The following is a 26,774-nucleotide window of genomic DNA, read 5'->3' on the forward strand; positions in this document are numbered from 1 at the left end:
TGCAGAAATACGTTGGAAGTTTATTAAACAAAGTTGGTGTTGAATTATGGTGACCTGTTTCATATTACAGCTGATCTTTGCTGCTCTACTCAATAACAATTCAAAACTGTCATTAACATCCAAGCAAATGGGTAAATGATTCAATCGTGATAAATAAAAACATTAATCATATACATTTAATTTCTATATATTCATATGTCCATGGTCAATTAGGAAAAACAATACCAGGTTCAACTGGAATAATGAACAGAATTGTAATGTCAATTAAGTAAAGACAAAATGACCATAGTGGCTTAGTCATCCAGCTCTGAAAAGTACAACAGCTCTGATTCTATCGTTAGGCATTGTTTCTGCATCTGCAATAAGTGTGATCCAGGTATGCTTAATGACCATTAAGACCAGGGATTTTATTGCAGTCTGCTCTTTCAGTGTACTTGAGAAGAAATTGAAAGAATGATTCTTTAGCTATAGTAGAGGTAAAGATTGATGTAACCTGTTTTGGTGGAAAAACGTCAATTTCTTCATAGCAATTGGAATTAAAGCTTACTGCTAGAACAAATCTTCCATTTGTGGTCAGCAAAGTTCCACTGTTAGGTTAAAGTTCACCAGCTCGTGCAATAAATCCTAACCTAATCCTCAAAAAGATGATATCATCCATGACACATTGCTTATTCAAGTGGTATTTATGCAATAGTGAAATGAGTGATAGCAAGCATGTTGCTTGAAACTTTTACAGAATATTTATATTGACCAAACTATTGCTGACTATATTTCAAAATTTACAATTAGACTAAATTTTACTACTGTTCTAAACTAGTCAGTTGATAGAAATTAATATTTTATCATGATTTTCCTAAACATTTGAGGATTAGGTACAGTGTAATCAAAAACCCTTCAAGACAGTGCAGCACTGGAGCACTAATTTTCCTGATCACCTTCTGTATGATGATTGGTAAGGGGATTTGGCAGAGCCTGAAAATAAGTTACTGTGAAGAATGACCTTGCAATTCAAAGATAGAGGTTAATCCTAGCCGTGACTATTTCCAAACCTAAAATCTATTTTATAAAAGGAAAAAATATACCTGAGTAAATTTTGCTTAAAACAAACTATGAATGGTTTGTTATTAGAAACAGTGCAGATATCCTAGCAACAACTCATACTTTAGCTTTTGTATTGCAGACTGGACCACTTAATACAAGAGTAGGATAAAAAAAAATCTTATTAATATGGTCTTTAATCCATTAATTTAGTGAACTTGAATCAGTAGGATTAAAAAGCTGTGTCCACGTCTCAAGCACAAAGGCATTAATGACAATTGGAGGCAACATTTCTTCTCAAAAGAAAAAAGCATTTCCAATCTTGACCCAGAATTGATAAGACACTAGAGTTCAAGCTTTCACAGGAACCAGAGATTAAATGCGTACATCCTTGCTGAATCATTCAGACAATATCATGCTTCCCAGTCATCGTCATCTTCAGCAGTCTGTTGTTGCGGAGGTGGGAGAGGTGGAATGGCATCAGACATTCGAGCAAAAGCACCACCTGGTGCAGAAACATCGCTTCCAGTTACTTCACCACTTCCTTCACTTTGTTGTTGAGGGCCTTTACCTGAAATACCTGCAAGAAATTAAACCTGCAAATTTGAACCAGCTTATTGAATATTAATGCTATGCTGCAGTTAAGTAGCTCAAGCTACAGTTCTGAATAAAATATCAGTAGGGAGCACATCCTCAGCTCAAAATCAAGTTAGAAAATAGTTGGAAGCATAAGCCTGTCCATAGGTTGATATTAAATGGTAACTGGTTTCAATAGAAGTCCTGAAGCGAACCAACTATGAAAATGCTACTGAAATGGATTAGAGGTGGAAGCTCTGTATTAACAGTTTTTGTACACTTTGGATATAGCACCTAAGTAAAACTTTTCTTTTTAAATATTTGCATTAATTGAAGTTAAAAATCAACATTTGTTTGTCATTGGGTTTTATACCTTTCCTCCTCATTGCAAGCTTGTTGAAAAGATCAGCCATCATATTCCCACCTCCTTCCCTTGTTCCACCTACAAACATAAGACACATTTAGCAAAATGTCCACTTCATCCTCGCCCTACTCAAAATCAATGAGTGGAGGCGGGGAAACAACCAGTTCCATTACTGTAGTTGTACTAAATACTTGCTTTCATTTTAAATTCTCAAACATATTACAGGTTGTACCTCTTTAATCCGGCGTCATTGGGACCTGGCCATTGCTGGGCCACAAAAAATGCTGGAAAACAGAAATTGACCCCTAAGGGAACCCCTCCCCCCATGTAGGTATAGCAAAAGTAGAACAAAGCTTAAAAAAGAAAATTATACTGTGAGGCAGTAAAGTGGTGAGTGCAATGCCTTACAGAACCAGCAATTGGGACCAGGGTTCGAGTCTGTGCTGTCTATAAGGAGTTATTACTAACGGCAGCAGATTCAAATGAGCCGGACCACAGAGTGGTGGATGAAAGGTACAACCTGTATCAAACTATCTGAAAATAAAGGAGGAGGAAAAAAAAGCCACTCCACGCAGAATATTTCTACTATTCAACAAATGAAACACAAATGGGAGCCATTTTTTGCAACCATCAGCATGAAAAGGTTCATGTCTGCAACAGGTGATATTCATTTTATTTAAACCAATCCCCAAATATGTAGCAGGTATTAACAGTTCCTGAAAATGAGGGAATATGAAAAATATTTTAACAGCTCCAAATATTAAATATAAATGTAAACAATGGTTTCAAAATCCAGAGTCATGTGCTAACCAAAGAGTTAGATGGGATAATACCTTGTTCCTGCTCTTTTTGTTTTTTCTTTTCCATTTTAATAGTTTTTGCATTGCGCAGTTTGGCTTTCCCAATTCCTCCTGCCTGCCGGATAGATTCCAGCAGACTGGCTCTTCCATTTGAGGGCTTTACGACTTCCTGAGGTGCTCCTTGAACAATACCATCTTCCAAAAAAGAAAATAGAGAAAGCAGAAGTCAGGAAATGTATACTTAACAAATCAATCCAATTTTAAAAAAAGTATAATCAGCTCGGATGTGAAAAGATGGAGAAAAAGCTGCAAATGCCAGAAGTCTGAAATAAAACCAAATGCTGGAACCACTCAGTAGGTTTGGCAGCATCTCTGCCAAAAGCCTTCCATTAGAATAGTCAACCTGAAATAACAATTTCTCTCCCCTGTTGATGTTGCCTGATCTGTTGGGTGTTTCTAACAGTTTCAGCTTTCTTTTATATCAATAGATATTTGATATAGAAAATCTAATTTAACATCCCACGGAGACTGAATTTACTATGGTTCCTGGACATTAGAAAGCATTTTGTAGAATCTCCAAATATCATTGCAAACAGAGCAACTGTTTCATCTACAAGCAAAGTTCATTAAATGGTTCTTTTTTTAATCTGTTTCTAGTTGAGTTGATAAATGCGAGAATGTTGCCAAATACACCAGGGTCTTTTAACAAACAAGCCATGTACTACTTCAATAGGAACCCACAACAAAAATAATGCTCCAATCCATCAGTTCTGCATCAAAGGATCTCAGCTCATGAATCAAAATTGCCTCTCCTCTTGCTTTTGAATTAAAGGAAGATGAAAATCCACGTCCAACCCAGTCCCTCTTCAATCTCAAATGTTCTTTTTCGGTTAAATGAGTCTCCTGCAAAAAAGCAATGTCAACTTTCATCTTTTTTATACAAGCTAAAACACGTTTTCTCTTAATCGGATTATTTAAACCCTGAACATTAAACATTGCTTTGAACTTGTTTCTTTGTCGGAATCAGTTGGTCGTATTTTAATAATTAATTGTTTGCTGAGCCATGGTCCTTATTGAATGTGTATGCAGCTAATGTTGATGATGAACAGTTTGTGTCTGAAGCTTTCTTAACTTTAGGTCAAGTTAAGGAGAATATTTTGATTGGGGGAGACTTCAATTGTGTGTTAGACCCATTATTGGATAAATTTCTAAAAGTTGTGAAAAAAATCAAAAGCAGCGGTTCAATTGGTTTCCTTGATGAAAGATCTGAATTTGATAGAGGTCTGGAGATTTATTAAGGATCAAATTGCTATTTATTTAGATTTGAATAAGAATACAGTCAGGAATAATTTTATTGTATGGGATACTTTAAAGGCATTTCTACATGGTCAAATCATTAGTTATGCATCAAAGGAAAAGAAGAAATTTCTGGTAGACTCTCAGTTGTTTGGAAAAACAAATAGCAGAGTTAGAAAAGGAATTTCAGAGGAATTTTACAGAAGATAATAAGGCTTTTTTAACAAAATTGAAGCTAAAATATAATATATTGCAAATGGACCAATTTGAACGTTTTCTTCAACATTTGTATAAAATTCAATTTCCTTTAGATCCAAAATGTTTTTGTGAGGTTATTTTACTTCGTTAGTGGACTTGGGGTTGGATAAGTTTCATACAGCGTTTATTCATCTAACATTGGCACTTGCTTGTAAATGTCTTGGAAAGATGAAGCGGAGTTAAATGTAGTTCGATGGCATCATGAGTTGAAGTCGTGTATCTATATGGAGAAAATAACATAACATTTACATAATAATTATGATCTTTTTGTTAAGATGTGGACACCTTATATGAAGAATATGAATTTAATAATATTGTAAATTACTGAATGTTTTTGTTTATTTTTAATGCTTCCCTTTAGGGATCTGTTGTGGGAGGGGGAGGGGATGGGTTTGTTTTATTATTAGACTACTTATTCTGTAAAAGTCTGTTTATTTTTATTGAAAAAATACTAAATAAAGTTAAAATAAGAAAGCATCTCAGCTCAAAAACTGAAAGGAATTGTGAGAGAAGTGTTAAATTCCCAACTTTGCCCAGATGAGAAACCACTACTAAACTTTGGTCAAGTATGCAGGGAGAAACATTGAGGAACTGGATTATATCCATAGGCTTTTGCCCCAAAAACAGATTAAAAATAAATACAGTATAATTCCACATTTAAAAAGGTTAACCAAGGAATGCTATTCAATTTGAAATTCAAAATTACAGATTCAAGTTCTCTTTGTGATTTAGATGTAGCTCTTGAAGGAGATGTTATTAGCACTCCTGCAAAATGATATTGGAAAGATAGAAGGCATTTTTGAAATGCTATGATCTTACAGGATTTTTAGGGCAGTGATGGTGAGGAAATATGGAATAAACTTGGTCATTTAATAATTTGAAACTATTTCAAAAAAAAAAGCAAAGTCCTCTGAAGGTGATCTTTATTCTATGAATATTAATGGTTTCTGAATTCCTGAGTTAGGGTTCTTTTAAGTTCATTAAACTTAATTCAGAGTATTTACAATGCATTCAGATTGGGTTATGCGTACTTTTTGGGTAATACTGCTCTTGCATTTGTTGCAATAACCTGCAATCCTATTACATCCCTGCTGATGGCAGCATAGGTCTATGAGATGGTTCAGACACAGCTTATAAGGAACAATCATGTTATTTGCTGGCTGTCTTGATCCCAGTCTCACAGGAGAGAAAATTGATCAATTTTAGACTAGATTAAGGAGAGATCTTACAAACCTGGTGGTTGATTACTGGTAGCCTGAACTGGAGGTGGTGGGGGTGGTGGGGGCGGAGGTGGAGCATTCATTTGCGTCCACAGATTAGGTGGAGGAAGTGCTACTGAAGGCAGTGAGAGATTAGTATTCTGTTGATCTGAAATAAGAAAACAACATTTGTGAACTTTCATTAACCTGAAGAATAGGCATAAAACAGAAAATGCTAGAGGCACTCAAAGTCAGGGAACAGTTATGCAGAGTTCTTGATTGAGCTCAATGATTTTTCAAACAAGAAACGGGAGAAGACGAGCACGCTTTAAGTTGGGGGATGTGGAAATGGGGGGGTGGGGGGGGAAGTGTAAAAAGAGACCATCTGTGATGGAGACCACACTATCCAGGAAACATAAATGCTATTTGTACCACCTGAAAGTGACGAATGTTTAAATCATAGCAGATCAGTTTATTGGAAGTGTAAGTGAGCCAAAAAAAATGCTACAACTGTGAGAAGCAAAACAGCTATTGCACAAATTCTCAGATAAAAGAAAATGCAGGAAACATTCAGCAAACCATGTTGCATTGGTGCAGATAGGAAAAACTGGATTAATGTTACAGGTGGAAAATCTGGCCAGTTCTCTCACGAACAGGAGAGATGATTCATCTGAAACTGTTCAATTCATTATCGAGTCCTAATAGCTAGAACACTTTGAGGTAGAAATGGAATGCTGTTTCTCAAGCATACAAGGATAATAAGAAGAGGGGTCAAAAAGTGATACAGGCAGGCATGAGAATGATTGAACTCAGCAGTTCAAAGCAGTCACCCAACCTATGTTTAGTTCTCCAATGGAGAACAGACCACTGAATGCAGTGCACTAAGCAGGAAAAAGTGCAAGTGAACTCCTACCATACACAGATGGGCTGCTTGGGTCCCTGGATGGTGTGAAAGGCAGAATGGGTAGATGTTGCAATGCTTTTGTATGAATGGAAAAGTGTTATGGCTTTGGGGACCAGACTGGTTGGTGAAGGTAGGAGAGTGAAACAGAAGGATCAAAGAACATATCACCATATACAGCACAGAACAGGCCAGTTTGGCCCTACTAGTCCATGCCGGAACAAATCCCCACCCTCCTAGTCCCACTGACCAGCACCTGGTCCATACCCCTCCAATCCTCTCCCCTCCATGTAATTATCCAGTCTTTCCTTCAATGTAAATAACGTCCTTGGTTCAACTCATTGCAAGGGAAAAGCGGTGTCTCATAGAGGAAGCTCTTTGAAGGATAATCCATTGAGTGAGGAGTTTGAGACAGAAGGTGAGGAAATAGGAATCCCCTCCTTGCCCTTGCTGGAGAGCACGAATGTGGAAAATTGAAAAGAAACAATTCACAATGTAAAGGGAAAGCCATGGTTCGGGGGAAAAAATGTACCAGAGACATTTTTGTGGAAAGTCACATCTTCAGAACAGATACAGAGGCACATAAACTGGTAAAATAGAGCAAAGTCCTCATTTTGAAAAGGATATTGATCACCAAACTATAAGATCAAAACAGAGAAATCAAGGAGAAGAGTCAATCATGAATGACACTGATAAAAATGTTCTGTAGGCAGAGAGGACAATTGATTCCTTTATACACCTTCCCAAGAAATAAATGGCATAGTGGGGGGTGGGGTTAAGATGATGCAAAGGCTGGTCACTTGGTCTACTATTAGAAGGTTGTCAAAATATTTCAGAAACATAAAACAGACAGGTTAATCAACGCTGAATATTTTGAAAACGTACTCTGCTCAGGTGCTCCTGATGGGTGAAAGTAATATCCACAGCATCAACTGTAGACTGTGTTACCTGGGCCATTTGTGTAAACAGGTTCCGTATTGAAACTAGGCAGTTCAGGCATATTGCTTCCTGGTGCCGAGGGTGCAATACCCGGACCTAGATCAGCACTATACATGAGGTCATCTGCGATGCCAGGCAAGTCCGGCAAGTAGGATGGTACATCTATCTCTGGGACCTGACCCAGGTCTGGGACATAGAAATAATTCTCAGTAGTCTGAAACAAAAAGAAAATGCCATATTCAGAAACCCAAGAGAAACAGCCAAAAAATATCTTGCAGCAATTTTGGAGTTGGTGCGCTAATAATAAACTGCATCATCTTAGCATTTACTTTTATTCACAAACCAGAAAACTATTTACAAATTCAACATTCTATTAGCATTTCCTTTCAAGTTTGCCAAATCCTATATTAAGCTCATAAAACTAAAGAGAAGCTTGTTCCAGATTCAAACTCAAAAGCTTAGATTTTGGTATTTTCTCCCTTTACGCCAAGCAAGGAGGTCCTTGATGAACACATTACAAGTAGAAGGAAGTAAATCTTATACTCAGCCAGCATCAACCTGATAGAATTAAAGCAAACCTCTGCATCAGTCCAAGATATTGTAATGATAATGATTTGCAGCAGTGAACATGCACAAATGGCAATTTAATTGTGCACAGAACTGTATTCCTATGCGCACAGACTGTAAAATTAACTCGTTCATTCGTTTTTGTTCAGCTAATGATGCAGTGTTGCTTTCATGAACTACAAATGATTCCAAGTACATATTGCTTGTTCTGGCCTCATTCAATGAGGTCGCTTCCAGAAGATGACAAGTGATAAATATTGATTTTGCATGAAACAAAGTTGTGTCCATTAACTCACTGGACTCCAGCCACTTTTAACCTTTCATAATATATATTGTGGACTGGTCCGTGGGTGAACCTTTATAATACAAACACTAGTTCAAACCAGTTGGGTATAAAATAGTCCCAGAAAACCAGAACCAGGAGATATGCACTTGATGGTAGCTCAGCAAAAATGGGGACACAGAGTATATATGCTTGTTGGAACACGGTTAAAGTATAAAGTTAAGATTTAGTGTCAGAGTACAGAGTACATCATTATTTTTCCTGCAGGCCAGGCAGAATTTCTACTCATAAGAAGTGCAAACTGTACTCAAGAAGATACAAAGACAAGAGAACTGTAAGCAAACTGACTGTGCAATACAAAAGAAAAAAACAAATATTCAGTAATAAGTATTGTGCAAAGTAAAAGTCCTTGAATGAATCCGATTGAGTTTGTCGTTGAGGAGTCTGATGCTGGAGGGGTAGCAACTGTTCCTGAACCTAATGGTAGAAGTCTTGTGGCATCTATACCTCTTTCCTGATGGCAGCAGTAAGTCCTGGGTGGTATCGATCCCTGATGATTTCTTCTGCTCTCCGACGGCAGCATCCCATATAGATTTCTTAGTGGTGGGAAGAGTACTGTAATGTACTGGGCTCTGTCCACTACTTTTTGCAGGGCTTCAATCAGGTATTTGTGTTCCTTACCAGGCCATGATGCAGCTGGTCAGCACACTTTGCACTACACATGAATGTATTACTTGATCAAAATGTACCCTGCATTATATACAGTATTTTTGTGGTGCAGCAAGTTATGTAGCTGGATAGACTGAGTCATGAGCTTCTTCAATGTCAAGTGATCAGATTCTCCAATATTTACCTGTCTTTCAAGTTGTTCCCTCTTGGTGATAGAGAGCGGTGCATCAAATGGCTTTTCCTCTTTCTCAGATTCTAATGCAGTATGAGTTTTTGTCACAGCACCAGATAATGGATCCAACAGAACATATTTCTTGTAGCTGCCAGAAGGAGGAGAAGAACATGACATAGTTCAATATTTTAGACTTGGCTTTCAGTAAGGACAGAACAAAAATTGCAAGCTGCATGTCAATGAAATACATTTTATATATTCTTGATAAATTTCCATTATAATCTTCAAAATTCCTAATTACTCCATCCCAAACTTCCTAATTAGAACTTAGCCATAAAAGTTTAATGTGTGTTGGAACCAGTCCAGAATTTCTATCATTAGGGGATGTCACAGTGAAATGTACAAACTAGTTCTAGTTCCCACAGACTCATAAGGATAGTTTATGTTTATTAAAAATGCATTTGACACCCACATTAAGATCCTAAATGCAAAGGTTGAAATAACTTCTAAATAATTCCATCATCTGCAGTCCTTTGTCTTCACTCATCACCTCCCAATCTCTGTTGCTATCTCCACCCTTCTCTTTCCCCACCCATCCATTAAGCCCTCCTCACCTGGGTCACTTGTTACCTCCTGCCTCACATCTTAATGCTGGTTTTTTCCCCCCCATTACACTCTCTGTCCTGATGCAAGGTCTCAACCCAAAGTCTTTCCTTCCACAGATGCTGCCTGACCTGTTCCTGTTTTTTTCTCCCCTCTGGTTCCAGTAACAGCAGTCTCTTCTGTCTCTAAATAATTTGTATCTCCTTCAGGTGGCACAGCAATAGTTCTGTTGGGATAACTATTTCTGTTAGAATTAAAACCTATGAATATATTTCACACTATACTCATTTGGCTCAGGAATGGACATTTATATAATTTGCTTTTTGAAAGGATGAGTAGATATGAAGATTGAGATTGAGAGAAAATTCCTTTACATGAACTTCAACAAGATTAAAATGGCTTTGCAAAGTAATGACAAGTCCTTTAGTAAAAATAACAACTTTCATCCAAAATGTGTAGCTTCCAAGTTTATATTTATGAAAATCCATTCTGGGCTGTCTACACATAAGCAAAAGTTTAAGACTAGTGCTTTATTCACGTTTTTCAATTTATTCCTCTTTGCTCCAGTTCACAACAGCTAAGACTTCTTTGAAACATTTGAGATACTGTCATACATAGAATCAACAATAAACAGTTGTAGTAAAACAACAGATCTGCTGCAGGAACTCAGGAGGTCTTGTAGGTAAAGATATACTGTATAGCCAATGTTTTGGGCCTGATCCCTTCCTTATGGTACGAGCAAAAAGCAGGCAGGAACCTGAAGAAAAAGGCTGAGCCAAAATGCAAAAGGAAGGGTGTGGTTCTGTGAATCTAGGGCTGGAGGAAGAGACACAGGGGTGCGTAAACATTCACTCCGTAAACAGTAGTCGGGTTTTTTTAAAACATGATGCTGCCTGTAATTCTGCAAAAGTATTCCCAAGATATCAATATTTAATAGTGTAACTTTCATTTTGCACAATGGACCATCTTCCTTTATATTTTACATGTATCCTAGATACACGGAATTGCTCTCTTAATAGGATCAATGGTACCTACGGGTTCTCAGTTGTGTTGAACAGCAGAAGAGAACTGATGGAGCTGATATTTCGAGGAAGACTCCCCAATCCTTCTTCCGTTTCATTGTCCTCCCGTGACTTAGTGTTTAAACACACAGGATAAAGCTTTGCTTTCTCCTAAAATAAGTTAAGGAAAATATCTAAATTAGTTTAGACAGCAAGTCTTCACCAGGGCTAGAAGCACCTGCCCTGCTAATATGGCTACAGGGTTTTCACTGGACTGTTGGAATTGATCTCCAATTTCAGGGGAAGATTTGGACAGAAAGATTGGTCTCTTTTTGTAGTCAAAACTTGGCAGATTGAATTATAGTCAGGGAATTTACCTTCATCTCACATGCCCTTTTAACTTGGAGGAAACTCTCTCTTCAGCATTCAGATACAGCAATTTCAGATGATTCTTCACAATCTTATCTCTGACAAACGTTTCATTACCATCTGCACTGAAATTAGACTCCAGAGAAAGGGTACAAATTCAGAGCAGGAGAGTGAACAGAGTCCTCCTCCCATACAAGATCATGACTGGTTTGACTGTAATGTCTGCATTCCCAACTACTTACAGTACCACCCCTTTATCAGAAATCTATCCTATATTCCTAAAAATGGTAGATTCTTCCAAAACTGTTTAAGAGGTCCTAAAGACACCCAACCTTCTAAGAAAAAAAATTGCCTTACAGTCTTAAATGGGTAACCCCTTATTCTTAAACAGTGACCCAAAGTTCTGGAATCTTTCATAAAACAAATATCTTCTCCATGAATGTCTCAGCAATATCTCTCAGAATCTTATGCATCAATCAAATAACCTTTCAGATTCAGATTCATTGTCAGAGTTACTCACATGGACATCACATACATCTCTGAGATTCTTTTTCCTGCGGGTGAGGCAGAACAAATAAAGAAATGTCTGCCTTCTTCCTCAAACATGGCTTCCTCTCCACCACTATCAATTCAGCCCTTATTCACATCTCCTCCATTTCCTGCTCATCTGCCCTGGCCTCCTCTGCCCCCAGATGCAACAATTATAGAATCTCCCTCATCCTCACCTACCACCCCACCAGCCTCCACATCCAACACATCTACAACAGAATCCCACTACCGGACACATTTTTCTTTCTCCTCTCCTCTCGGCCCTTCATAGGGACTGTTCCCTCTGCGATTTCTTTGTGCACTCTACCCTCTATGCCCATTGCACCCCTAGCATCTTCCCCTGTGCCTACAAGAGGTGCAGCACTTGCACCCACACCTCCTCCCACACCACAGTCCAAGGCCCCAAACAGGCCTTTCAAGTGAAGCAACACTTGTACATCCAGAGGACCTATTTATTGCATCCAGTGCTCCCTCTGTTGCATTCTCGACATCAGAGAGACTGGTCACAAATTGGGAGATCGCTTCACTCAGCACCTCCTCTCCGTTCGCAACCACAGCAACCTCCCAGTGGCCAACAGTTTCAATTCCAAGTTACACTCTCACGCTCACATGTCTGTCTATGGCTTTTTTTCCATCTGGGCACTCTCCAGCTAGATGGCATGAACATTGACTTTACTGGTTTCCACTAAACCTGCTCATCTTTTCTTTCCCCTCCCCCCTTTTTTGTCTCTCTAGTTCTTCCATCCACCCAGCCATCCCTCCTCCCCCTCTTTGCTGCTGTCCCTTCCTGCCTTTCTCCACCTATCATCTCCTGCCTTTGCCTTTCCCCCCATTCTTTTGTTTAGAAGCCTGCCAGCATTTTCTCATACAGTATTTTGAAGGGCTCAAGCCCGAATTGTCAGTTCTGTATCTTTACCTTTGCTAGATAAAGGACACTATTTGACCTGCTGAGCTTCTCCAGCATTGTGTTTTTACAAGAAATGTGACTGTGCAATGCAGAGGGGGGTAAAAAAAATCAATAAAGTGGAAAAGTAAGGGTCCATAAGTAAGTCCCTGATTGAGTTTGTTGTTGAGGAGTCTGAAGGTGGAGGGATAGCAGCTGTTCATGAACCTGGTGGTGTGAGTCTTGTGGCACCTACACTTCCTTCCTGATGGTAGCAGAGAGGTCAGAGCATGTGCTGGATGTTGTGGATCCTTGATGATTGCTGCTGCTCTCCCACGGCCTTTTTCCCGGTAGATGTTCTCAATGGTGGGGAGGGTTTCACTGTTCAAACTCTAACAAACAAGCCAGGCTTTTGCAATCTGCTGATTTCAGGAATCAGTCTAATAAACATTCCCTGAACTATTTCCAATGCATTAAAATCCTCATCAAACTTGAGACAATGGCAGAGCTGTCATTAGTGCAGACCCAGGTGTGATGGGCCAGAGGACCCAAAAGCCCAGCAGCAATAGAAATTCACAAAGACAAATGGTTACTTAAACAAAAGTTACTTTTAATTTTCTTTAAACATAAAAACAGGATCAAACTTTAACTTATTACTATTAATTTAACCCCCTCCGAATTCTAAGCGCACGTATATGTAATGTGTGCATAAGTTCAGAAAAGTTATTTGATTCACAATCCAATCTCATTTCTCACTCCTCCAAGTTCACTGGTATCAGGAAATTCTTATACTGTGCACAGAATTTAAAATTTATGAATCTTCACCAGGTTTTGGTGCTTGAAAGGCAAATGGGGTTACTGCTCAGGAAGGTTCTTGTCAGTTTTCAGAGAGAGATTTGTTGCTCATTGGACACACACAACTGATTCCTTCCTTGCCACTTCAGTGTCTTGCCGAAGAAACTTGCCTTGTCAGGGTTTTCCAGATGATGACCTCTTTCTTTCAGGTCACCACAGAATTCCTTTTCTGTTTCCCTTATCTCAGGTGAAATATTATGCAGCCAGCCATCTCCTCTTGTATGGATCACAAGGGCTTTGAACAGGCTGAACTCAGAACTCACAACCTATCTTCAAAATGGGGTTTTCAAACAAGCTTCCAAAAGCCACTGCAGAAAACCAGCAGTTTCTCTCTCTCTCTCTGTTTCACACTTAAGAGAAAAAAAACTGTTTGACTCTCTCTGCTTGCAAATTCACATGACCCTCCTAGAACAGCAAACTGCATTTAGACAGACTGTGGCACTGAATCTGATCTTCTGAGTCTGTTCATCTGTTGCTTTCCAAAACAATAATCCATTGCTGCACAACATGTCCAATTAACACCAACTTGTGAAATCCTTCAGCAAAGCAGTTTCCATTGTCTTTACAAAGGCACTGGGAGCCTGAACTGTCTGGCTTGAGCAGAGCTCTGGCATTTTAAATGAGATCTGTGTTGTGAAGTGTTTGCATTTGTTTGTGACCTACACTAAAAACCCACAATTTATCTTCCAAAACATATCTATATACAATATAAAATATATAATCCATCACACAGGATAGTGGGGAAAGGAGACACAGTGCTCCACTGCAGAGTCCAACTGCCCGATCGTGATGCCAACAGTTCCATACAAACTTTAAAATGGTACGTCACTGAAACATCCTGTAATTACAGAGGTCTGTGCTAAAGATAGCGGTACCTATGCTGGGTAGCATAGGGAGCAGTGGACTGGCACCAGAATCAGGGGAACACTCCCTGTTGAAAAGCCTGGGAAACAACTCTATAAGAAGGTAACAACAGCAGCAGACTAGTGAGGGGCTCAGCGGTTGAAGGACCTATGTAGGCTGCAGGTAACTTGTGGTCAAAGGACTATCACCAGGCTGTGGGCTGCTGGAGACTGGTTCACAGGAACCACGTATTGGAACAGGGTTTTGAGTGGGTGCTTGGGGGAAGAAGGGCTTGGGTGCTGAAAGCATCCTGATCATATTGAGTTTTGGATCTGAAGCTTGGGTTGCCAATGGATTGAACAGGAGTCTGTGAGGCTGCGTGAGCACCGGAGGCAAATCCACAGACACTCCGTGCTTCTGAAGGAATCCTTTTTGCTTCTTTTTCTCTGGTCTTATTATTGAGGGTGCTGGGTAATACTCATGGCAACTCCTTTCTTGCCTTTATGGCAGGCAAAAGTTTCAGTATATCATGCATACTACATTTTTTGAATTATGACTATAAATTGAACCTTTGAACAACTACAGGTCCATTGCCTTAAGGCTGGCAGATTATGACAGATGGGTACCAATGAGTTCAATACTTGATCTTTAGCTATTCACAATAGATAGGAACAATTTGATTGAGGGGACCAAATATGATTTCCAAATTCTAATCTGGATAGGTTTGAGGGAATGGAAGAGGATGCAAAGTCTCTTCACGGGGATATGAGCAAGAATATAGCAGATAGAATTTCATGTGAGAAAATGTGTGGTCATTCACTTTCATGAACACAAGTGGAAAACGATGATTTATTAAGAGGTGGGAGATTGAGTAGTGTTGAGATTCAAAGGGAACTGGGGATATTTGCATGTTATTTTCTGAATGTGATTATCCCATTGTAGCCATTGATTAGGTCAACTGTTAGCCTTCATTATAATAACAGGAGACAAGGTTGTCCACTGTAATTGAGAGAATGTTTCCAAATTATTTTGTGCAGATTTTGGCTTTGTACCCAAGAGAGGATGTGCTTGCCAGAGGGGGAGCTCAGCAAAGATTCAATGGATTGGTTTGCTATCCACAGCATAGTTGAATAAACTGGGACTGTATTCTCTTAAGTTTAGAAGAGAATTATCCATTGAAACGTACACAATCCTTAAAGGATTTGACAGGCTAGAATACAGAAAGATTGTTTATCCTAAGGAATCTAGTCATGGGCATAAACTGCTGGAGAATCTCAGCAGTCATAGGGCATCCATAGGATACAAAAGTATATAACCAATATTTCAGGACTGAGTCTTTCATTAAGTTATGAGCAAAAGGTAGGCAGGCATCTGAATAAAAAGGTGCAGGGGAGGAGCATAGACCACTGGGATATAGGCGAGAGGGCAGAAAAGAAAAAAGCTGAGAAGTGACGTGGAGGGAAGAATTGTTTAATTGAAAAAGAAAGGGAGTGGGGAGCTAAGGAAAGGAGACAGAGGGAAAGAAAGAGTCAGAGGAAGGCCCTAATGGAGACCAGAGAAGATGTTATCTTCTGCAATTTCCACCACCTACAACATGATTCCCACCAGCAGAGAGACATCAGCCACTACCCTCTACCTTCCAACAAACCAATTTTAAAAACAGTTTGACAACAGACCTTGGATCTCACGTGCCCTCACTTTCTGGACCACCTTACCATGAAGGACTTTGTCAAAAGTCTTGCTAAGGTCTATGTAAACTAGGTCTGTTTAATTGGAAACAGTTGTCTTCAAGATTCCTAGCTACCTTCTCAAGAAAAATGTCCAATTTGTGAGACAGGATTTCCTCTGCGCAAAGCCACATTCACTCCTCATCAGTTCTTGCCTTTCCAAGTGTACACAAATTCTGTCCCTTTGAAAGCTTTTTCCTCTATATTGCCACAATTGTTACATAGCTCACTAGCCTGTAGTTTTCTGGTTTATCCATACTTCCCTTTGAATAAGTGAACAACATGGCTATTTTTCCATCTTCTGGTACCTCATCCATGACTAAGAAAGATGCAAAAACCTTTATTAGGGCTCTAGCAATCTACTCCCTTGCTTCCCATAGAATCTTGAGGATTTGTCCACCTTAATGAGTGCCAATATCCCTCACACTTCTTCCTGCAGACAATGACATATTCCAACATACCAGATGCCTACCTGCCTTTTGCTCACAACTTCATGAAAGACTCAGTCCTGAAATATTGGTAAATATCTTTGTATCCTATGGATGCCCTAGCTCCCATACTCCACATCCTTCTCACTGAGAAATAATAGTTTAGGACCCTGCTCATGTCCCCTCACTCCATATAGATTTCTTATTCAGTCCTGAAGGGTAATTATTTTTCCTCAACTATTCTCTTGCTTCCACTGTTCTTAAAGTTTTGGGAAGACCATTGCATGTCCTCTTTTCCAGGAATAGGGTACACAGCTGAAGAATAAAAAATTTTAGGACTAAGACAAGAAAGTTTCCACAATCTGAGGTAGGCAGATTCTTTGGAATTTTATAGCCTGAACAGCTGAGGACTTGGTTATTGAGTTCATTTCAAACAGAGTTTGATAGATTTCTGAATGTTAGGGAATTTAAGGGACATGGTGATATTTCTGGAAAATGGTGTTGAGATAGATTTTCAGCATGATCTTGACAAATGGTAGAGCAGAGTTAGAGGGCCAACTTCTACTAGTATTTTGTAATCTAGTCTATTCTGGAAAATTAAAATCAGGACCCAACTATCTTACTAGCCACCTCTTAAGAAACTCTGATACAGTTGACCAGAAACTAGACAGATAGCAACCTGTAACTCCAATAATTTGCAAAGTACTTCTGCCCAAATGACTTACTTTCCCAATTTCTCCCTTCTAGTTCTCGTTAGTTATTTCTGCAATGTTACTTGTATCCTGCATCATGAAGGCTGATGGAAAATACCTGTTTAATTCTCCTTTCTTCTTGTTTTCTATCATTAAATTCCCAGAAGCACTTGCCACAAAACCAATGCTCTCTTTGTTCTTTTAATAGAAACTATCTGTTTTTAACCATTTCTGTCCCACTTTATCACAAACTTGCTTTTTTCTCATTCCCTTAGGAGTGGGTAAAATTATTGGAACTTGTCTGTGCTGTAATATTCTATGGTTCACAAAAGATAAACTCAGCAACAATTTTATATATATATATTTAAATTCTAGTGATGCATTTATTGCATTTCCAAAAATGTACAACTTCAGAAGCAAAATGTAATGAAATCTATTCCTCACACTGCCTTTATACATCAGATGGCATAATAAAGGAATGACTTGCAATCTCTTCTGCTCAAGAATGGGTAAAATGTTAATTTTTTTCCAGAATAAGAGTATAGTTAAATATAAATTAGGCTCCCTGAAGAATATCAATGAACCAGCTGAACTTTTACATCAAGCTGGTGTTGTATACTTACCTTCACAATGCTGACAAAATAAATTTAAAATAAAAAGCAGCTGTATTTGAACCCTGGTCTAAAAATTTGATTCTGAGAGGATGTTTTCTTTACACTCCGCTTCAGTCAAAAGCAAGTCTCCCAGTTTGCACAGCACATAATTGAAGACTAGTTTGTATGTTTCCAACTGTGAAACTCATGAATGTATAAAAAGCTGCATGTATACACCAGTGATGTCAGTCGACCTGTGGTGCCCTTTTGACATCGCTGTTGAAATGTTGCATGGCAAATACATGCCAAAGAACAAGATGGGCTCTCAAGAGAAAAAGAAGACTTCAGCACCAACATTTTTAAATGCTTGGATGTCTCTTTATAGGTTATTTATTGTTTGGAAATTCTCTTTTAATGATGAATTAGATTTCTCACCATTTTTCAGGTCAGTCCTTTCGACTTCTCTGCTGAGCTGGAGAGAGATTTGAAGCCTCTATCCTCAAGGGTCCCCACCTCCCTCTTCACTCCGTTCCCATCAGGAAAAAGGTAAACGAGCCTGAGACGGGGACTCAGCGGCACAGGACAGCTTCTTCCCCTCTGACATCAGATTCCTGAACCACCAACACTGCCTGACTTTGACTTTTCCTTGCTATTTTTATTTATTTTGTAAGGTGGTTTATATGAATGTTTGCACTATGATACTGCAGCAAAAAAAAACAACCCAAATTTTGTGACATTCATGATAATAAATTCTGATTTTTGCTCTGGTCAAAAGGGGTGCTTGCACCCATATATGTCTAGTATTTGTCATCCCAAATAACCCATGGAATTTGCAGTGAAAGAGTTAATAAAATTGTACTACACCTGTACTGCTTTAGTAAGACTTGAATGACAATCAAAATATTCACATCATTGGAATGTGACCATCTGCACCATCAAATTTGAGCCAGGTCTATGCAGAATAATCCACCAGACCCATTCTCCTGCCCCTTCAACACCTTGAGAACATTTAGGAACTAGCAGCACTGAAAAGATAATTCATTGCTCGATCTGTTTTCTGGTTCAATTTACTTTGCATTGTAAATGAACAATACACTGCTTAAAGAAATGAAAAGGTTCAATGCATTAACTAGAAATGTACAGCACAGTAATTTGAAGTCGAGTGAGATCATTACTTTAGATCATTCACATCAATTTTGAAGATGGAAAACACTTCAGCCTCATGTGCACAGTAATTCATATTTATGAATCACATTGTGGATCATGAAGATGGTTTCAAGCACAGAACTGGAGTAAACAGAATTGAAGCTTTGTATTTTATATGCTTTAAAATTAATTTAACTACAATGCATGACAAGTTGCCAGTAACCCAGCATATTTTGGGGCTTGGCAGCACAAGTTTCAATTGACGTCAAGAATGGTGTAACTCCCACAGATTGTCTGGAGCTGTTCTAAGAAGGTCAAGTGGTTTGGCAAGCAGAGAAGTCAAACAGGCTTTTTTCTCTTAGAGAGAGAGAGAGAGAGAGAGAGAGAAAGAGAGAGAGAGAGAGAGAGAGAGAGAGAGAGAGAGAGAGAAAGAGAGAGAGAGAGAGAGAGAGAGAGAGAAAGAGAGAGAAAGAGAGAGAGAGAGAGATCAGTTCTACAGTGTTACAGCTAACAGCGGCAGCTGGGACTGGAATAGGACAAGCTGGCAAGGTTGTGGAAAACCCCATTTGGAAGATGGGTTGTGAATTCTTAATTCAGCCTGGTCAAAGCCCTTGTGGGTCATACAAAAGGACAGGAATTCACTTGGAATGAGGAAAACAGGGGGGGATCTCTGTGGTGACCTGGAGGAGGAAGATTGTCATCTGGAGAACCCTGATGGGGCGGGTTTCGTCGGCAGGACGCTGAGGTGGCTGATTAAAAAGGAATCAGTTGTCTCTCTCTGAAGACCGACGAGAGCCTTCCTGAGCAGTGGCCATTTACCTTTCAGGCGCCAAAGCATGGTGAACTTTGTAAATGTTGCATTCTGTGCACAGTGTGGGAGTTGCCTGCAACTGGTGAACTTGGAGGAATGAGGGGAGTTTGGATTGTGAACCAGGGAACTTTTTTGAACTTGTACGCATATTATATGCATGTGCGCTTGGAGTTGGAAGGGGGTTAAGTCAGGTTAGTTGAGTCAGTAGTGATGAGTTGAAGTGTGGTTCTGTTTTCGTGTTTAAAAATGATTGAAAGTAACTTTTGTAAAAAGTAAAAAAAAAATGGTGTAACTAATCATTATTATGACAAGCAAATCTGTTTCATTTAAGATGCAAAAATGTAATATTGCAATAAAACCTAAATATTGCAAAAACTGGTTTGTCCTGAAAATTATGGTTTTCATTCTCAATAAACTATGCACCCACAGCACAAGAATGTCCAAATTTAAAAGTACAAGATAATTTTGCAACCGACTTTATACTGGAAATACTCTGGATACAAAGACTCTGGAAAGATCCAAAAGAACACGTGGCCAATTTGGAATTATTTCACAAATGAGTCATTGATGAATGACTGATACCTGTACTGCTTTCTCGTCCATTGGCTTAAACTTGCTGTGAATCTTGTACCGTGGACGTTTCTGCAAAGTGGACTCATCTACACCAGTGAAAATTGAAACATAATCCTGAAGTCTGTCAGGTGCAGGATACTTTGCACTGGAAAACACCTGTAAAAGACAAATATATACTAAGCAAAACAAATCAGCAGTAATACTGTGCAGTATATAACAGATGGTAGCATATTGAGGAACCAGTAAGGGAAAAGATTATTTTAGAAAGAGTATTGTGTAACAAGAATAAGCTAATGACGATCTAGTACAGGGGTGGCCAAACATTTTTGGTCGTGAGCCACATATAGAAAAATGTAATGAGTCGCGGGCCAAACATTATGCTTGGCAGTTTTCAACCACCTTTAACAGGCTATTTAAAGCCAGTGCGGAGCCAGAGACAGTCAGACTTTGGGGGTGGGGGCTTTGGACCCCGTGAGGGAGCACAGAGACTTCGTTTCCTGCTCTCTGTTACAGCAGCGCTGCCATTTTTTTTTCACTAATGGGCCACTCAAAATGGGCCTCAGGCTGCAAATGGCTGGGGGCCATAGTTTGGCCACCTCTGATCAAGTACTTAATGGGGCTTTAGGGAACATTGATCAGAATATGATAGAATTTTTCACAAAGATTACAGACTTTTTCTTTACAAAAAGACAAATAAAACGACCCCTCCCCCTTTCACATTATAAATCCAGACACTAAAAATTCTATATGGGAAAGTCACTTGTATTTATACTTCAGCAGCATTTATTATTATTCTTTTTATTATATTCATAATTACAATTGGGACCCTAGATGATCCAAATATGGTTGCCATATCTTAATAAATGTCATTATTTGTTCCTTAAGTTATGTGTAATTTTTTCCATATATATATTCATCTCAGTAATCCAGGGAAACTACATTTAAAAGCAGGACAGTTTCAGTAAAAGCCAACATTTAAAGAACTAATAATAGTTAAGTTTTGTATACCTTTAGGCAAAAAAAACAGGTAAAGTAAATCAGATTTGACTATTGACAGAATTTGTGGATTGTTAGATTAAGGGAAAAAGTTTATAAAACCAAAAGCAGCAAAACCTGAAGATTGGGAAAATTCAAAATACAAAGGGGAAAACTGAACTCACGGGATTGGAAAAGCGATTCAAGAGTAGGCTGGTGAGAAACAAGCAGATTGCAGTTATATTTCATTTATCATGACCTTGGCATTCCTGGCAAGGCCAGCATTCATTCTCCATCCCTAATTGGAGTGCAGATTCAATTGTTCTTTTTCCAATTTTGGATTGAAAATATCAGAACATCTAAATTCAAATCATGCAATAGAATGTGATCATATGTGATCATTTTTTTCCCAAATTAAATGGCACCATGTTTTCATAAAGTCAGTTTCAAATCACATTTACTCAAAGAAAATAATGAATTCAGCCCTTACTTTAGTTGCTTTCTTGCTGCCTTTAATTTTCTTGATCTTAGCTTGTGCCAGATTGATCCGTTCACTGATGGACCTCAAGCGAGTTTGGTTACTTTCCACATTTTGGGAAACCCTGTAATGTGACATCCTGTTAAGATTTTCTTCTACAAGGTCAAACACCATTGTGAAAATGTAATTACCACGTCTTAATTTCAATGGATGAAGTTAATGCAAAGATAGTTAGATAGATTCAAATTGGATGGACAGAATGTTCCCTCCACCATCAGACTCCTCAGCAACAAACTCAATCAGAGAGTTGTTTAAGGACTCTTACGTGCACTTTATGGATTTAAAAAATTCTCTCTGTATTGCAGTCAGTTTGCTTACATCCGTTTTCTGTTTACAGTTCTTTATCTGTTTACATGTTTATGCTGTGTATGGACAGTTTTTTTTTTGCACGATCAATTCGTGGAAATTCTGCTTTGCCTGCAGGAAAAGGAATTTCAGGGTTGTATGTGATGTCATGTATGTGCTCTGACCATAAATCTGAAATCTGGGGAACACATTTTACAAGCAGCTTCTCAGAGGGGTCTATAGTTCAGGAGGCAACTGTTTTCTGCAGACAGGTTGAGAAGTTACGGATGGAACCAGAAAAGTCAGAATAGTTACTCTCGAGGAGACCATTGAGATAAAAGTGACCAAGCTACAGGGAAGATAAATTCTGAGAAAGTGTGTTAAAAGGTAGATAAACTATTACAACAGCATGTTTGACCTAATGCCATTGGATTAATCATTTCATTCCTCATTACAGCATTGTCTCTGCTCCATCCTCAACATTCATTGGAGCGACTTCATCCCTAACATCAAAGTACTCGAGATGGCAGAGGCCGACAGCATCGAATCCACACTGCTGAAGATCCAACTGCACTGGGTAGGTCACGTCTCCAGAATGGAGGACCATCGCCTTCCCAAGATCGTATTATATGGCAAGCTCTCCACTGGCCACCGTGACAGAGGTGCACCAAAGAAGAGGTACAAGGACTGCCTAAAGAAATCTCTTGGTGCCTGCCACATTGACCACTGCCAGTGGGCTGATATCGCCTCAAACCATACATCTTGGCGCCTCACAGTTCGGCGGGCAGCAACCTCCTTTGAAGAAGACCACAGAGCCCACCTCACTGACAAAAGACAAAGGAGGAAAAACCCAACACCCAACCCCAACCAACCAATTTTCCCTTGCAACCGCTGCAACCGTGTCTGCCTGTCCCGCATCGGACTTGTTAGCCACAAACGAGCCTGCAGCTGACGTGGACATTACCCCTCCATAAATCTTCGTCCGCGAAGCCAAGCCAAAGAAGACAGCATATTATATGTTGAATTTCAATCACTTTTGGTGCCGTATACAATAAAAAAAGATTTACAGGTACAAGGTTCACAAACTTTGCAAATGAAGTTTGAGGTTTTCCGCTTGGGTACAATATAAAATATAAGTGACGAGAACTTGTAAACCTGTCTGCAGAAGCTTGCACAAAACCCGAAAATCTAAACTCCACTAGGTGCAACACAATAAGAAATAAGATGCAATACTCTCCGTCCAGCCACAAGTGCAGCTTCAAAGACCTCAATAGTCAACTTTATTCAGAGTAACTCAATTCAACTGAAGGCAGTCCACTATTTATGTGCTCGACCAAATTGCATAGGCTAAGATTGGTGCGGAAGCTCATTAAATAACAGAAGGGATAGTAACCCTTGGGGGGGGGGGGGGGGGAGTACAAATTAGTGCCAATGGTGCTATGAATAGTTAACATTGCAATGTACAGTAACAATGAAACTATGAACATTGCAGATCTTGCATATAAAAATCTAACTGACACCATAATTTAACTGAACCTGGAGAGGGGGTGCTGGGAGAAGAGGCCTTATGAATGTTTTTCTACGTTATTATATTAATTGAGTACTATATTCTGTATTTTCTTGAAACTTAAATAAAATATTCAAAAACCCTCACTCCTATTGTGACTGGTACATGTAGAAGGCAACATAATTTATCTCTGATACATCTTGGTTTTAAACATTACTTCCTTTCTTTTTTCTTAATGTCTCTTCTGAGTCTCTGCAACTGAGAAGAGGTCCTTCATTCCCAATTGTTACTTTCATTGAAATCAACTGAAATCAACCACTTGACCACTTCTCAGACAACAGGACCATTCAGCTTGTGCCCATTCCCCTTTTCAACTTTTGGTCAATATTCCTTTAGACAAATACAGTCATGTGCAAATTAAGTCTCTTAAATTTGACGAGGGTTTCTGCTTCCACAATCTTTTTCTTGAGAAACTGAGGAGAGTCTCTAATCTAGTGTATAGTCTCCTCATGATGCAAACCTAACAGGATGACTGGAAGAGAGCACATCAGTTCTCAGTGAAGTACTACTGGATCATTTTAATTCAGCGTTGTAAAACTGGAAATGGGAAAAGTTTCCTGTAAATTTCTCTAAAAAGAAAATAATGACTTTTATGGTTCTACCAATTAACATATACCTATGTCAATTAGTTGGGTTAGAAATGGATTCTTTCTGTTCACTTAGCCTGGGTTCAATATTATACTATCTCCATCACACCACTATGAGAAACATAGATCCAAGTTAGTTGGGTATTGAGCAGTATCCATGTTCTCAGGTATACAAGAACATAGGAAGCACTCTTATACCAATCCATTGCTTGTGGTTGAAACATTATCTGAGTAGCCTTTATCTATCTGAATTTCTCCTGAAATGTATCTCATTAATCTACAATTTGATCAAATCTAGCACCTATTCAATTTTCTTTGTAATCTTCCATTTGTTTTTTGTTTCCTAACACAATCAATGAAATACCTTCCTTCTCATGAATCTTTCAACATCTCTCCCATCTAAAAAATATACTCTGAATATCAGTAAAGATCAATGCTATCAATCCAGGCAATCTAATTTTTCTTGCAACATCCAGCATACCAACTGTACCCTTCATAACCATTTACTCCATCTTTTGTCCCTGACCTGGACAAACCAATTCATACACAAGCAATTTTTTGTATACTAAGTTTATGTCTTCAAACGGCCACATTAAAGACCATTATCCATCAGCTTTCAGCCTCTGGGCATCATTCTTCCATTCCTTTGCATCAGAGAGAAGGCTTTTCAGCTAACGACCTCCAGTTTTCTCCCTAAACTCATCTGTAGAAGTCTCATTAACCCCACTGTTATGACACATTCTTTATTAAAGACTCAATAATCATTCTTTCACCTTTACATGCTTAAAAAAAATTGAAAAATACTTTGATTTATAATTTTATCCTACGTTAAAATGTTCCACATCACTTCACATGCAATTGTGTAATTTTGAAGTATATTCTCTCTATTGTAAGGATTTTGGACAATTTATGCATAGAATAATCAACAGATCATGGGTTTTAGACTGAGTGATGAATATTGGCCATGACACCCAGGCTAATTTGCTGTATGGGCAGAACTGAATACATGTAAATAATAATTGTTATGCTCTACAAAAGCTATCAAAAGTATCACCAAGAAATCTATTTAGAGACTTTCAAGACCCATACCTAGTAAACACATCATTGGAGATTTTCTGTAAATATTGAAGGGCATCGCTGATCTGGTGAATGGCTTCCTCACGACGCAAGTCTGACTGGATGATTGGAACAGTGTATACCTGTCCTTCAGTGAAGCACTTCTGCATCATTTTAAATCAATGCTGTAAAACTGAAAAGAAAAGTTAATTACCATATTTCCTTTTAACACAGGAGACCAATTCAGTCCTTTAATTGTAATTAATTCACCTCTCACGAGAAATCTGAAAACTATTTTCTCCAAATACCCATCAATCTTCCCCCAAATTTCTACCACATCTACACAGTTGCCAATTAGCTGAGCAATTCATTTCCTTCCAATCTTTACACTTTGAGAGGAAACCCAAGAATCTGTCAAAAGTCCACAATAGCTACAGAGAGAACATGCAAACTACACAAAGACAGCACTGGGACAGAATTGATTGGGCCAGGATCATTGGAATGCGAGGCTATGCCACGATCAAGGTGCAGCCGTGTGGATTTTAATTAGAATAACAACTATTCAAGTTTTCATTTAACAGAAAACTTGATTTCTGAGCTGTGCAACAAATTTATATCAAGATCAGAGGTCCTAAATGCTTGACGATTTCTAAAGAACACCCAAATGCAAATACATAACCATTTCCAACTTGCATAATACACATCAGCTGAATCCACTACTTAAATACCCAGTTCTTTCCTATGGTTAAAAAAAAAGCCCTCAGATGCTGGAAAGCTGGAGTAACACACAAAATGTTGGAGGAACTTAGTGGGTCAGACAAGGTCCATAGAAAGCAACAGATGGTCAACATTTCAGGCTAAAACCCTTAATCGGAAATAACAAGTATAGTTCTTTCATGTGACCAAGAAACATTCACCAACATCACTGGGGTTTGGCGCCGGGGATGGGGAGCGGGGATCGCTGCCAAGAACTGGGGAGGGGGGTTGGTGCTGTTAAGAGGTGCCAGAGCACCAACCTGGCCAGCGGGTGCCCGCATTCAACCTTCCAGACCCAGGGCTCGGGGATCAACTGTTGAATCCAATACACAAAAGTGCTGGAGAAACTCAGCAGGTCACGCCGCATCTCTAGGAAGCAATAAGTAAACAATGTTTCGGGCGTGAAACATAAGTTAGCCTTTATTTCCTATGGACGTGGCGGGACGCGCTGAGTCTCTCGGTCACTTTTGTGCATTCCATTCTCCCCCAGCGTTTGCAATTCATCTGTTGAACCGAGTCAGCTTTCTTTCTGCGCCTGCGCAGACACCCGAGGCCTGCCGGCAACTTGCGCAAACACCCGGGGCCTGCCGGCAACTTGCGCAAACACCCGGGGCCTGCCGGCAACTTGCGCAAACACCCGGGGCCTGCCGGCAACTTGCTCGCGCCGACATCGTTCACTTGTGAAGCTGGGTCAGGTGCTTGTGACCTCGATGCCGCGGTCCACCCAACCGCCCCCACGCAACCCCATAATCGCTCAATCAATTCCCTCCAGCCCCACATCGACCTTCCATCATCTCACCTCAGGAAATGATCCGGCGCCTGCGCACCACCGTACACAGTGTGCGCATGCACCTGCCCGCCACCACCACCGGACA

At 39.3% G+C, this 26,774-nt stretch overlaps 1 protein-coding gene across 1 annotated transcript; it reads right to left on the reverse strand.

Annotated features, from left to right (window-relative positions):
• Window positions 1-26,733, reverse strand: wash1 (WAS protein family homolog 1). Its single transcript, XM_069903691.1, has 11 exons — window positions 26,699-26,733; window positions 25,177-25,336; window positions 21,601-21,712; window positions 20,145-20,291; window positions 10,701-10,837; window positions 9,075-9,210; window positions 7,381-7,585; window positions 5,566-5,700; window positions 2,812-2,973; window positions 1,988-2,056; window positions 1-1,618 (listed from the first exon to the last, which is right to left on the reverse strand). The coding sequence occupies exons 2-11, from the start codon at window positions 25,314-25,316 to the stop codon at window positions 1,452-1,454; spliced, it is 1,410 nt and encodes a 469-aa protein (XP_069759792.1). The 5' UTR covers window positions 25,317-25,336; window positions 26,699-26,733; the 3' UTR covers window positions 1-1,451.
• Between the last annotated feature and the right edge of the window lie 41 nt (window positions 26,734-26,774).

The sequence above is a fragment of the Narcine bancroftii genome, chromosome 11, assembly GCF_036971445.1.
Source record: "Narcine bancroftii isolate sNarBan1 chromosome 11, sNarBan1.hap1, whole genome shotgun sequence".
NCBI lineage: Eukaryota > Metazoa > Chordata > Chondrichthyes > Torpediniformes > Narcinidae > Narcine > Narcine bancroftii.

What these genes read in the sequence shown, in the direction of transcription:
- wash1 (XM_069903691.1), bottom strand. Translation starts at nt 25,316, where the DNA reads ATGATGCAGAAGTGCTTCACTGAAGGACAGGTATACACTGTTCCAATC. An exon ending in TTCAACACAACTGAGAACCC is followed by an intron (nt 9,211 to 10,700) that starts GTAGGTACCATT and finishes TCCTTCTGGCAG; the next exon opens with CTACAAGAAATATGTTCTGT. An exon ending in TGTTTACACAAATGGCCCAG is followed by an intron (nt 5,701 to 7,380) that starts GTAACACAGTCT and finishes TTCTTATTTCAG; the next exon opens with ATCAACAGAATACTAATCTC.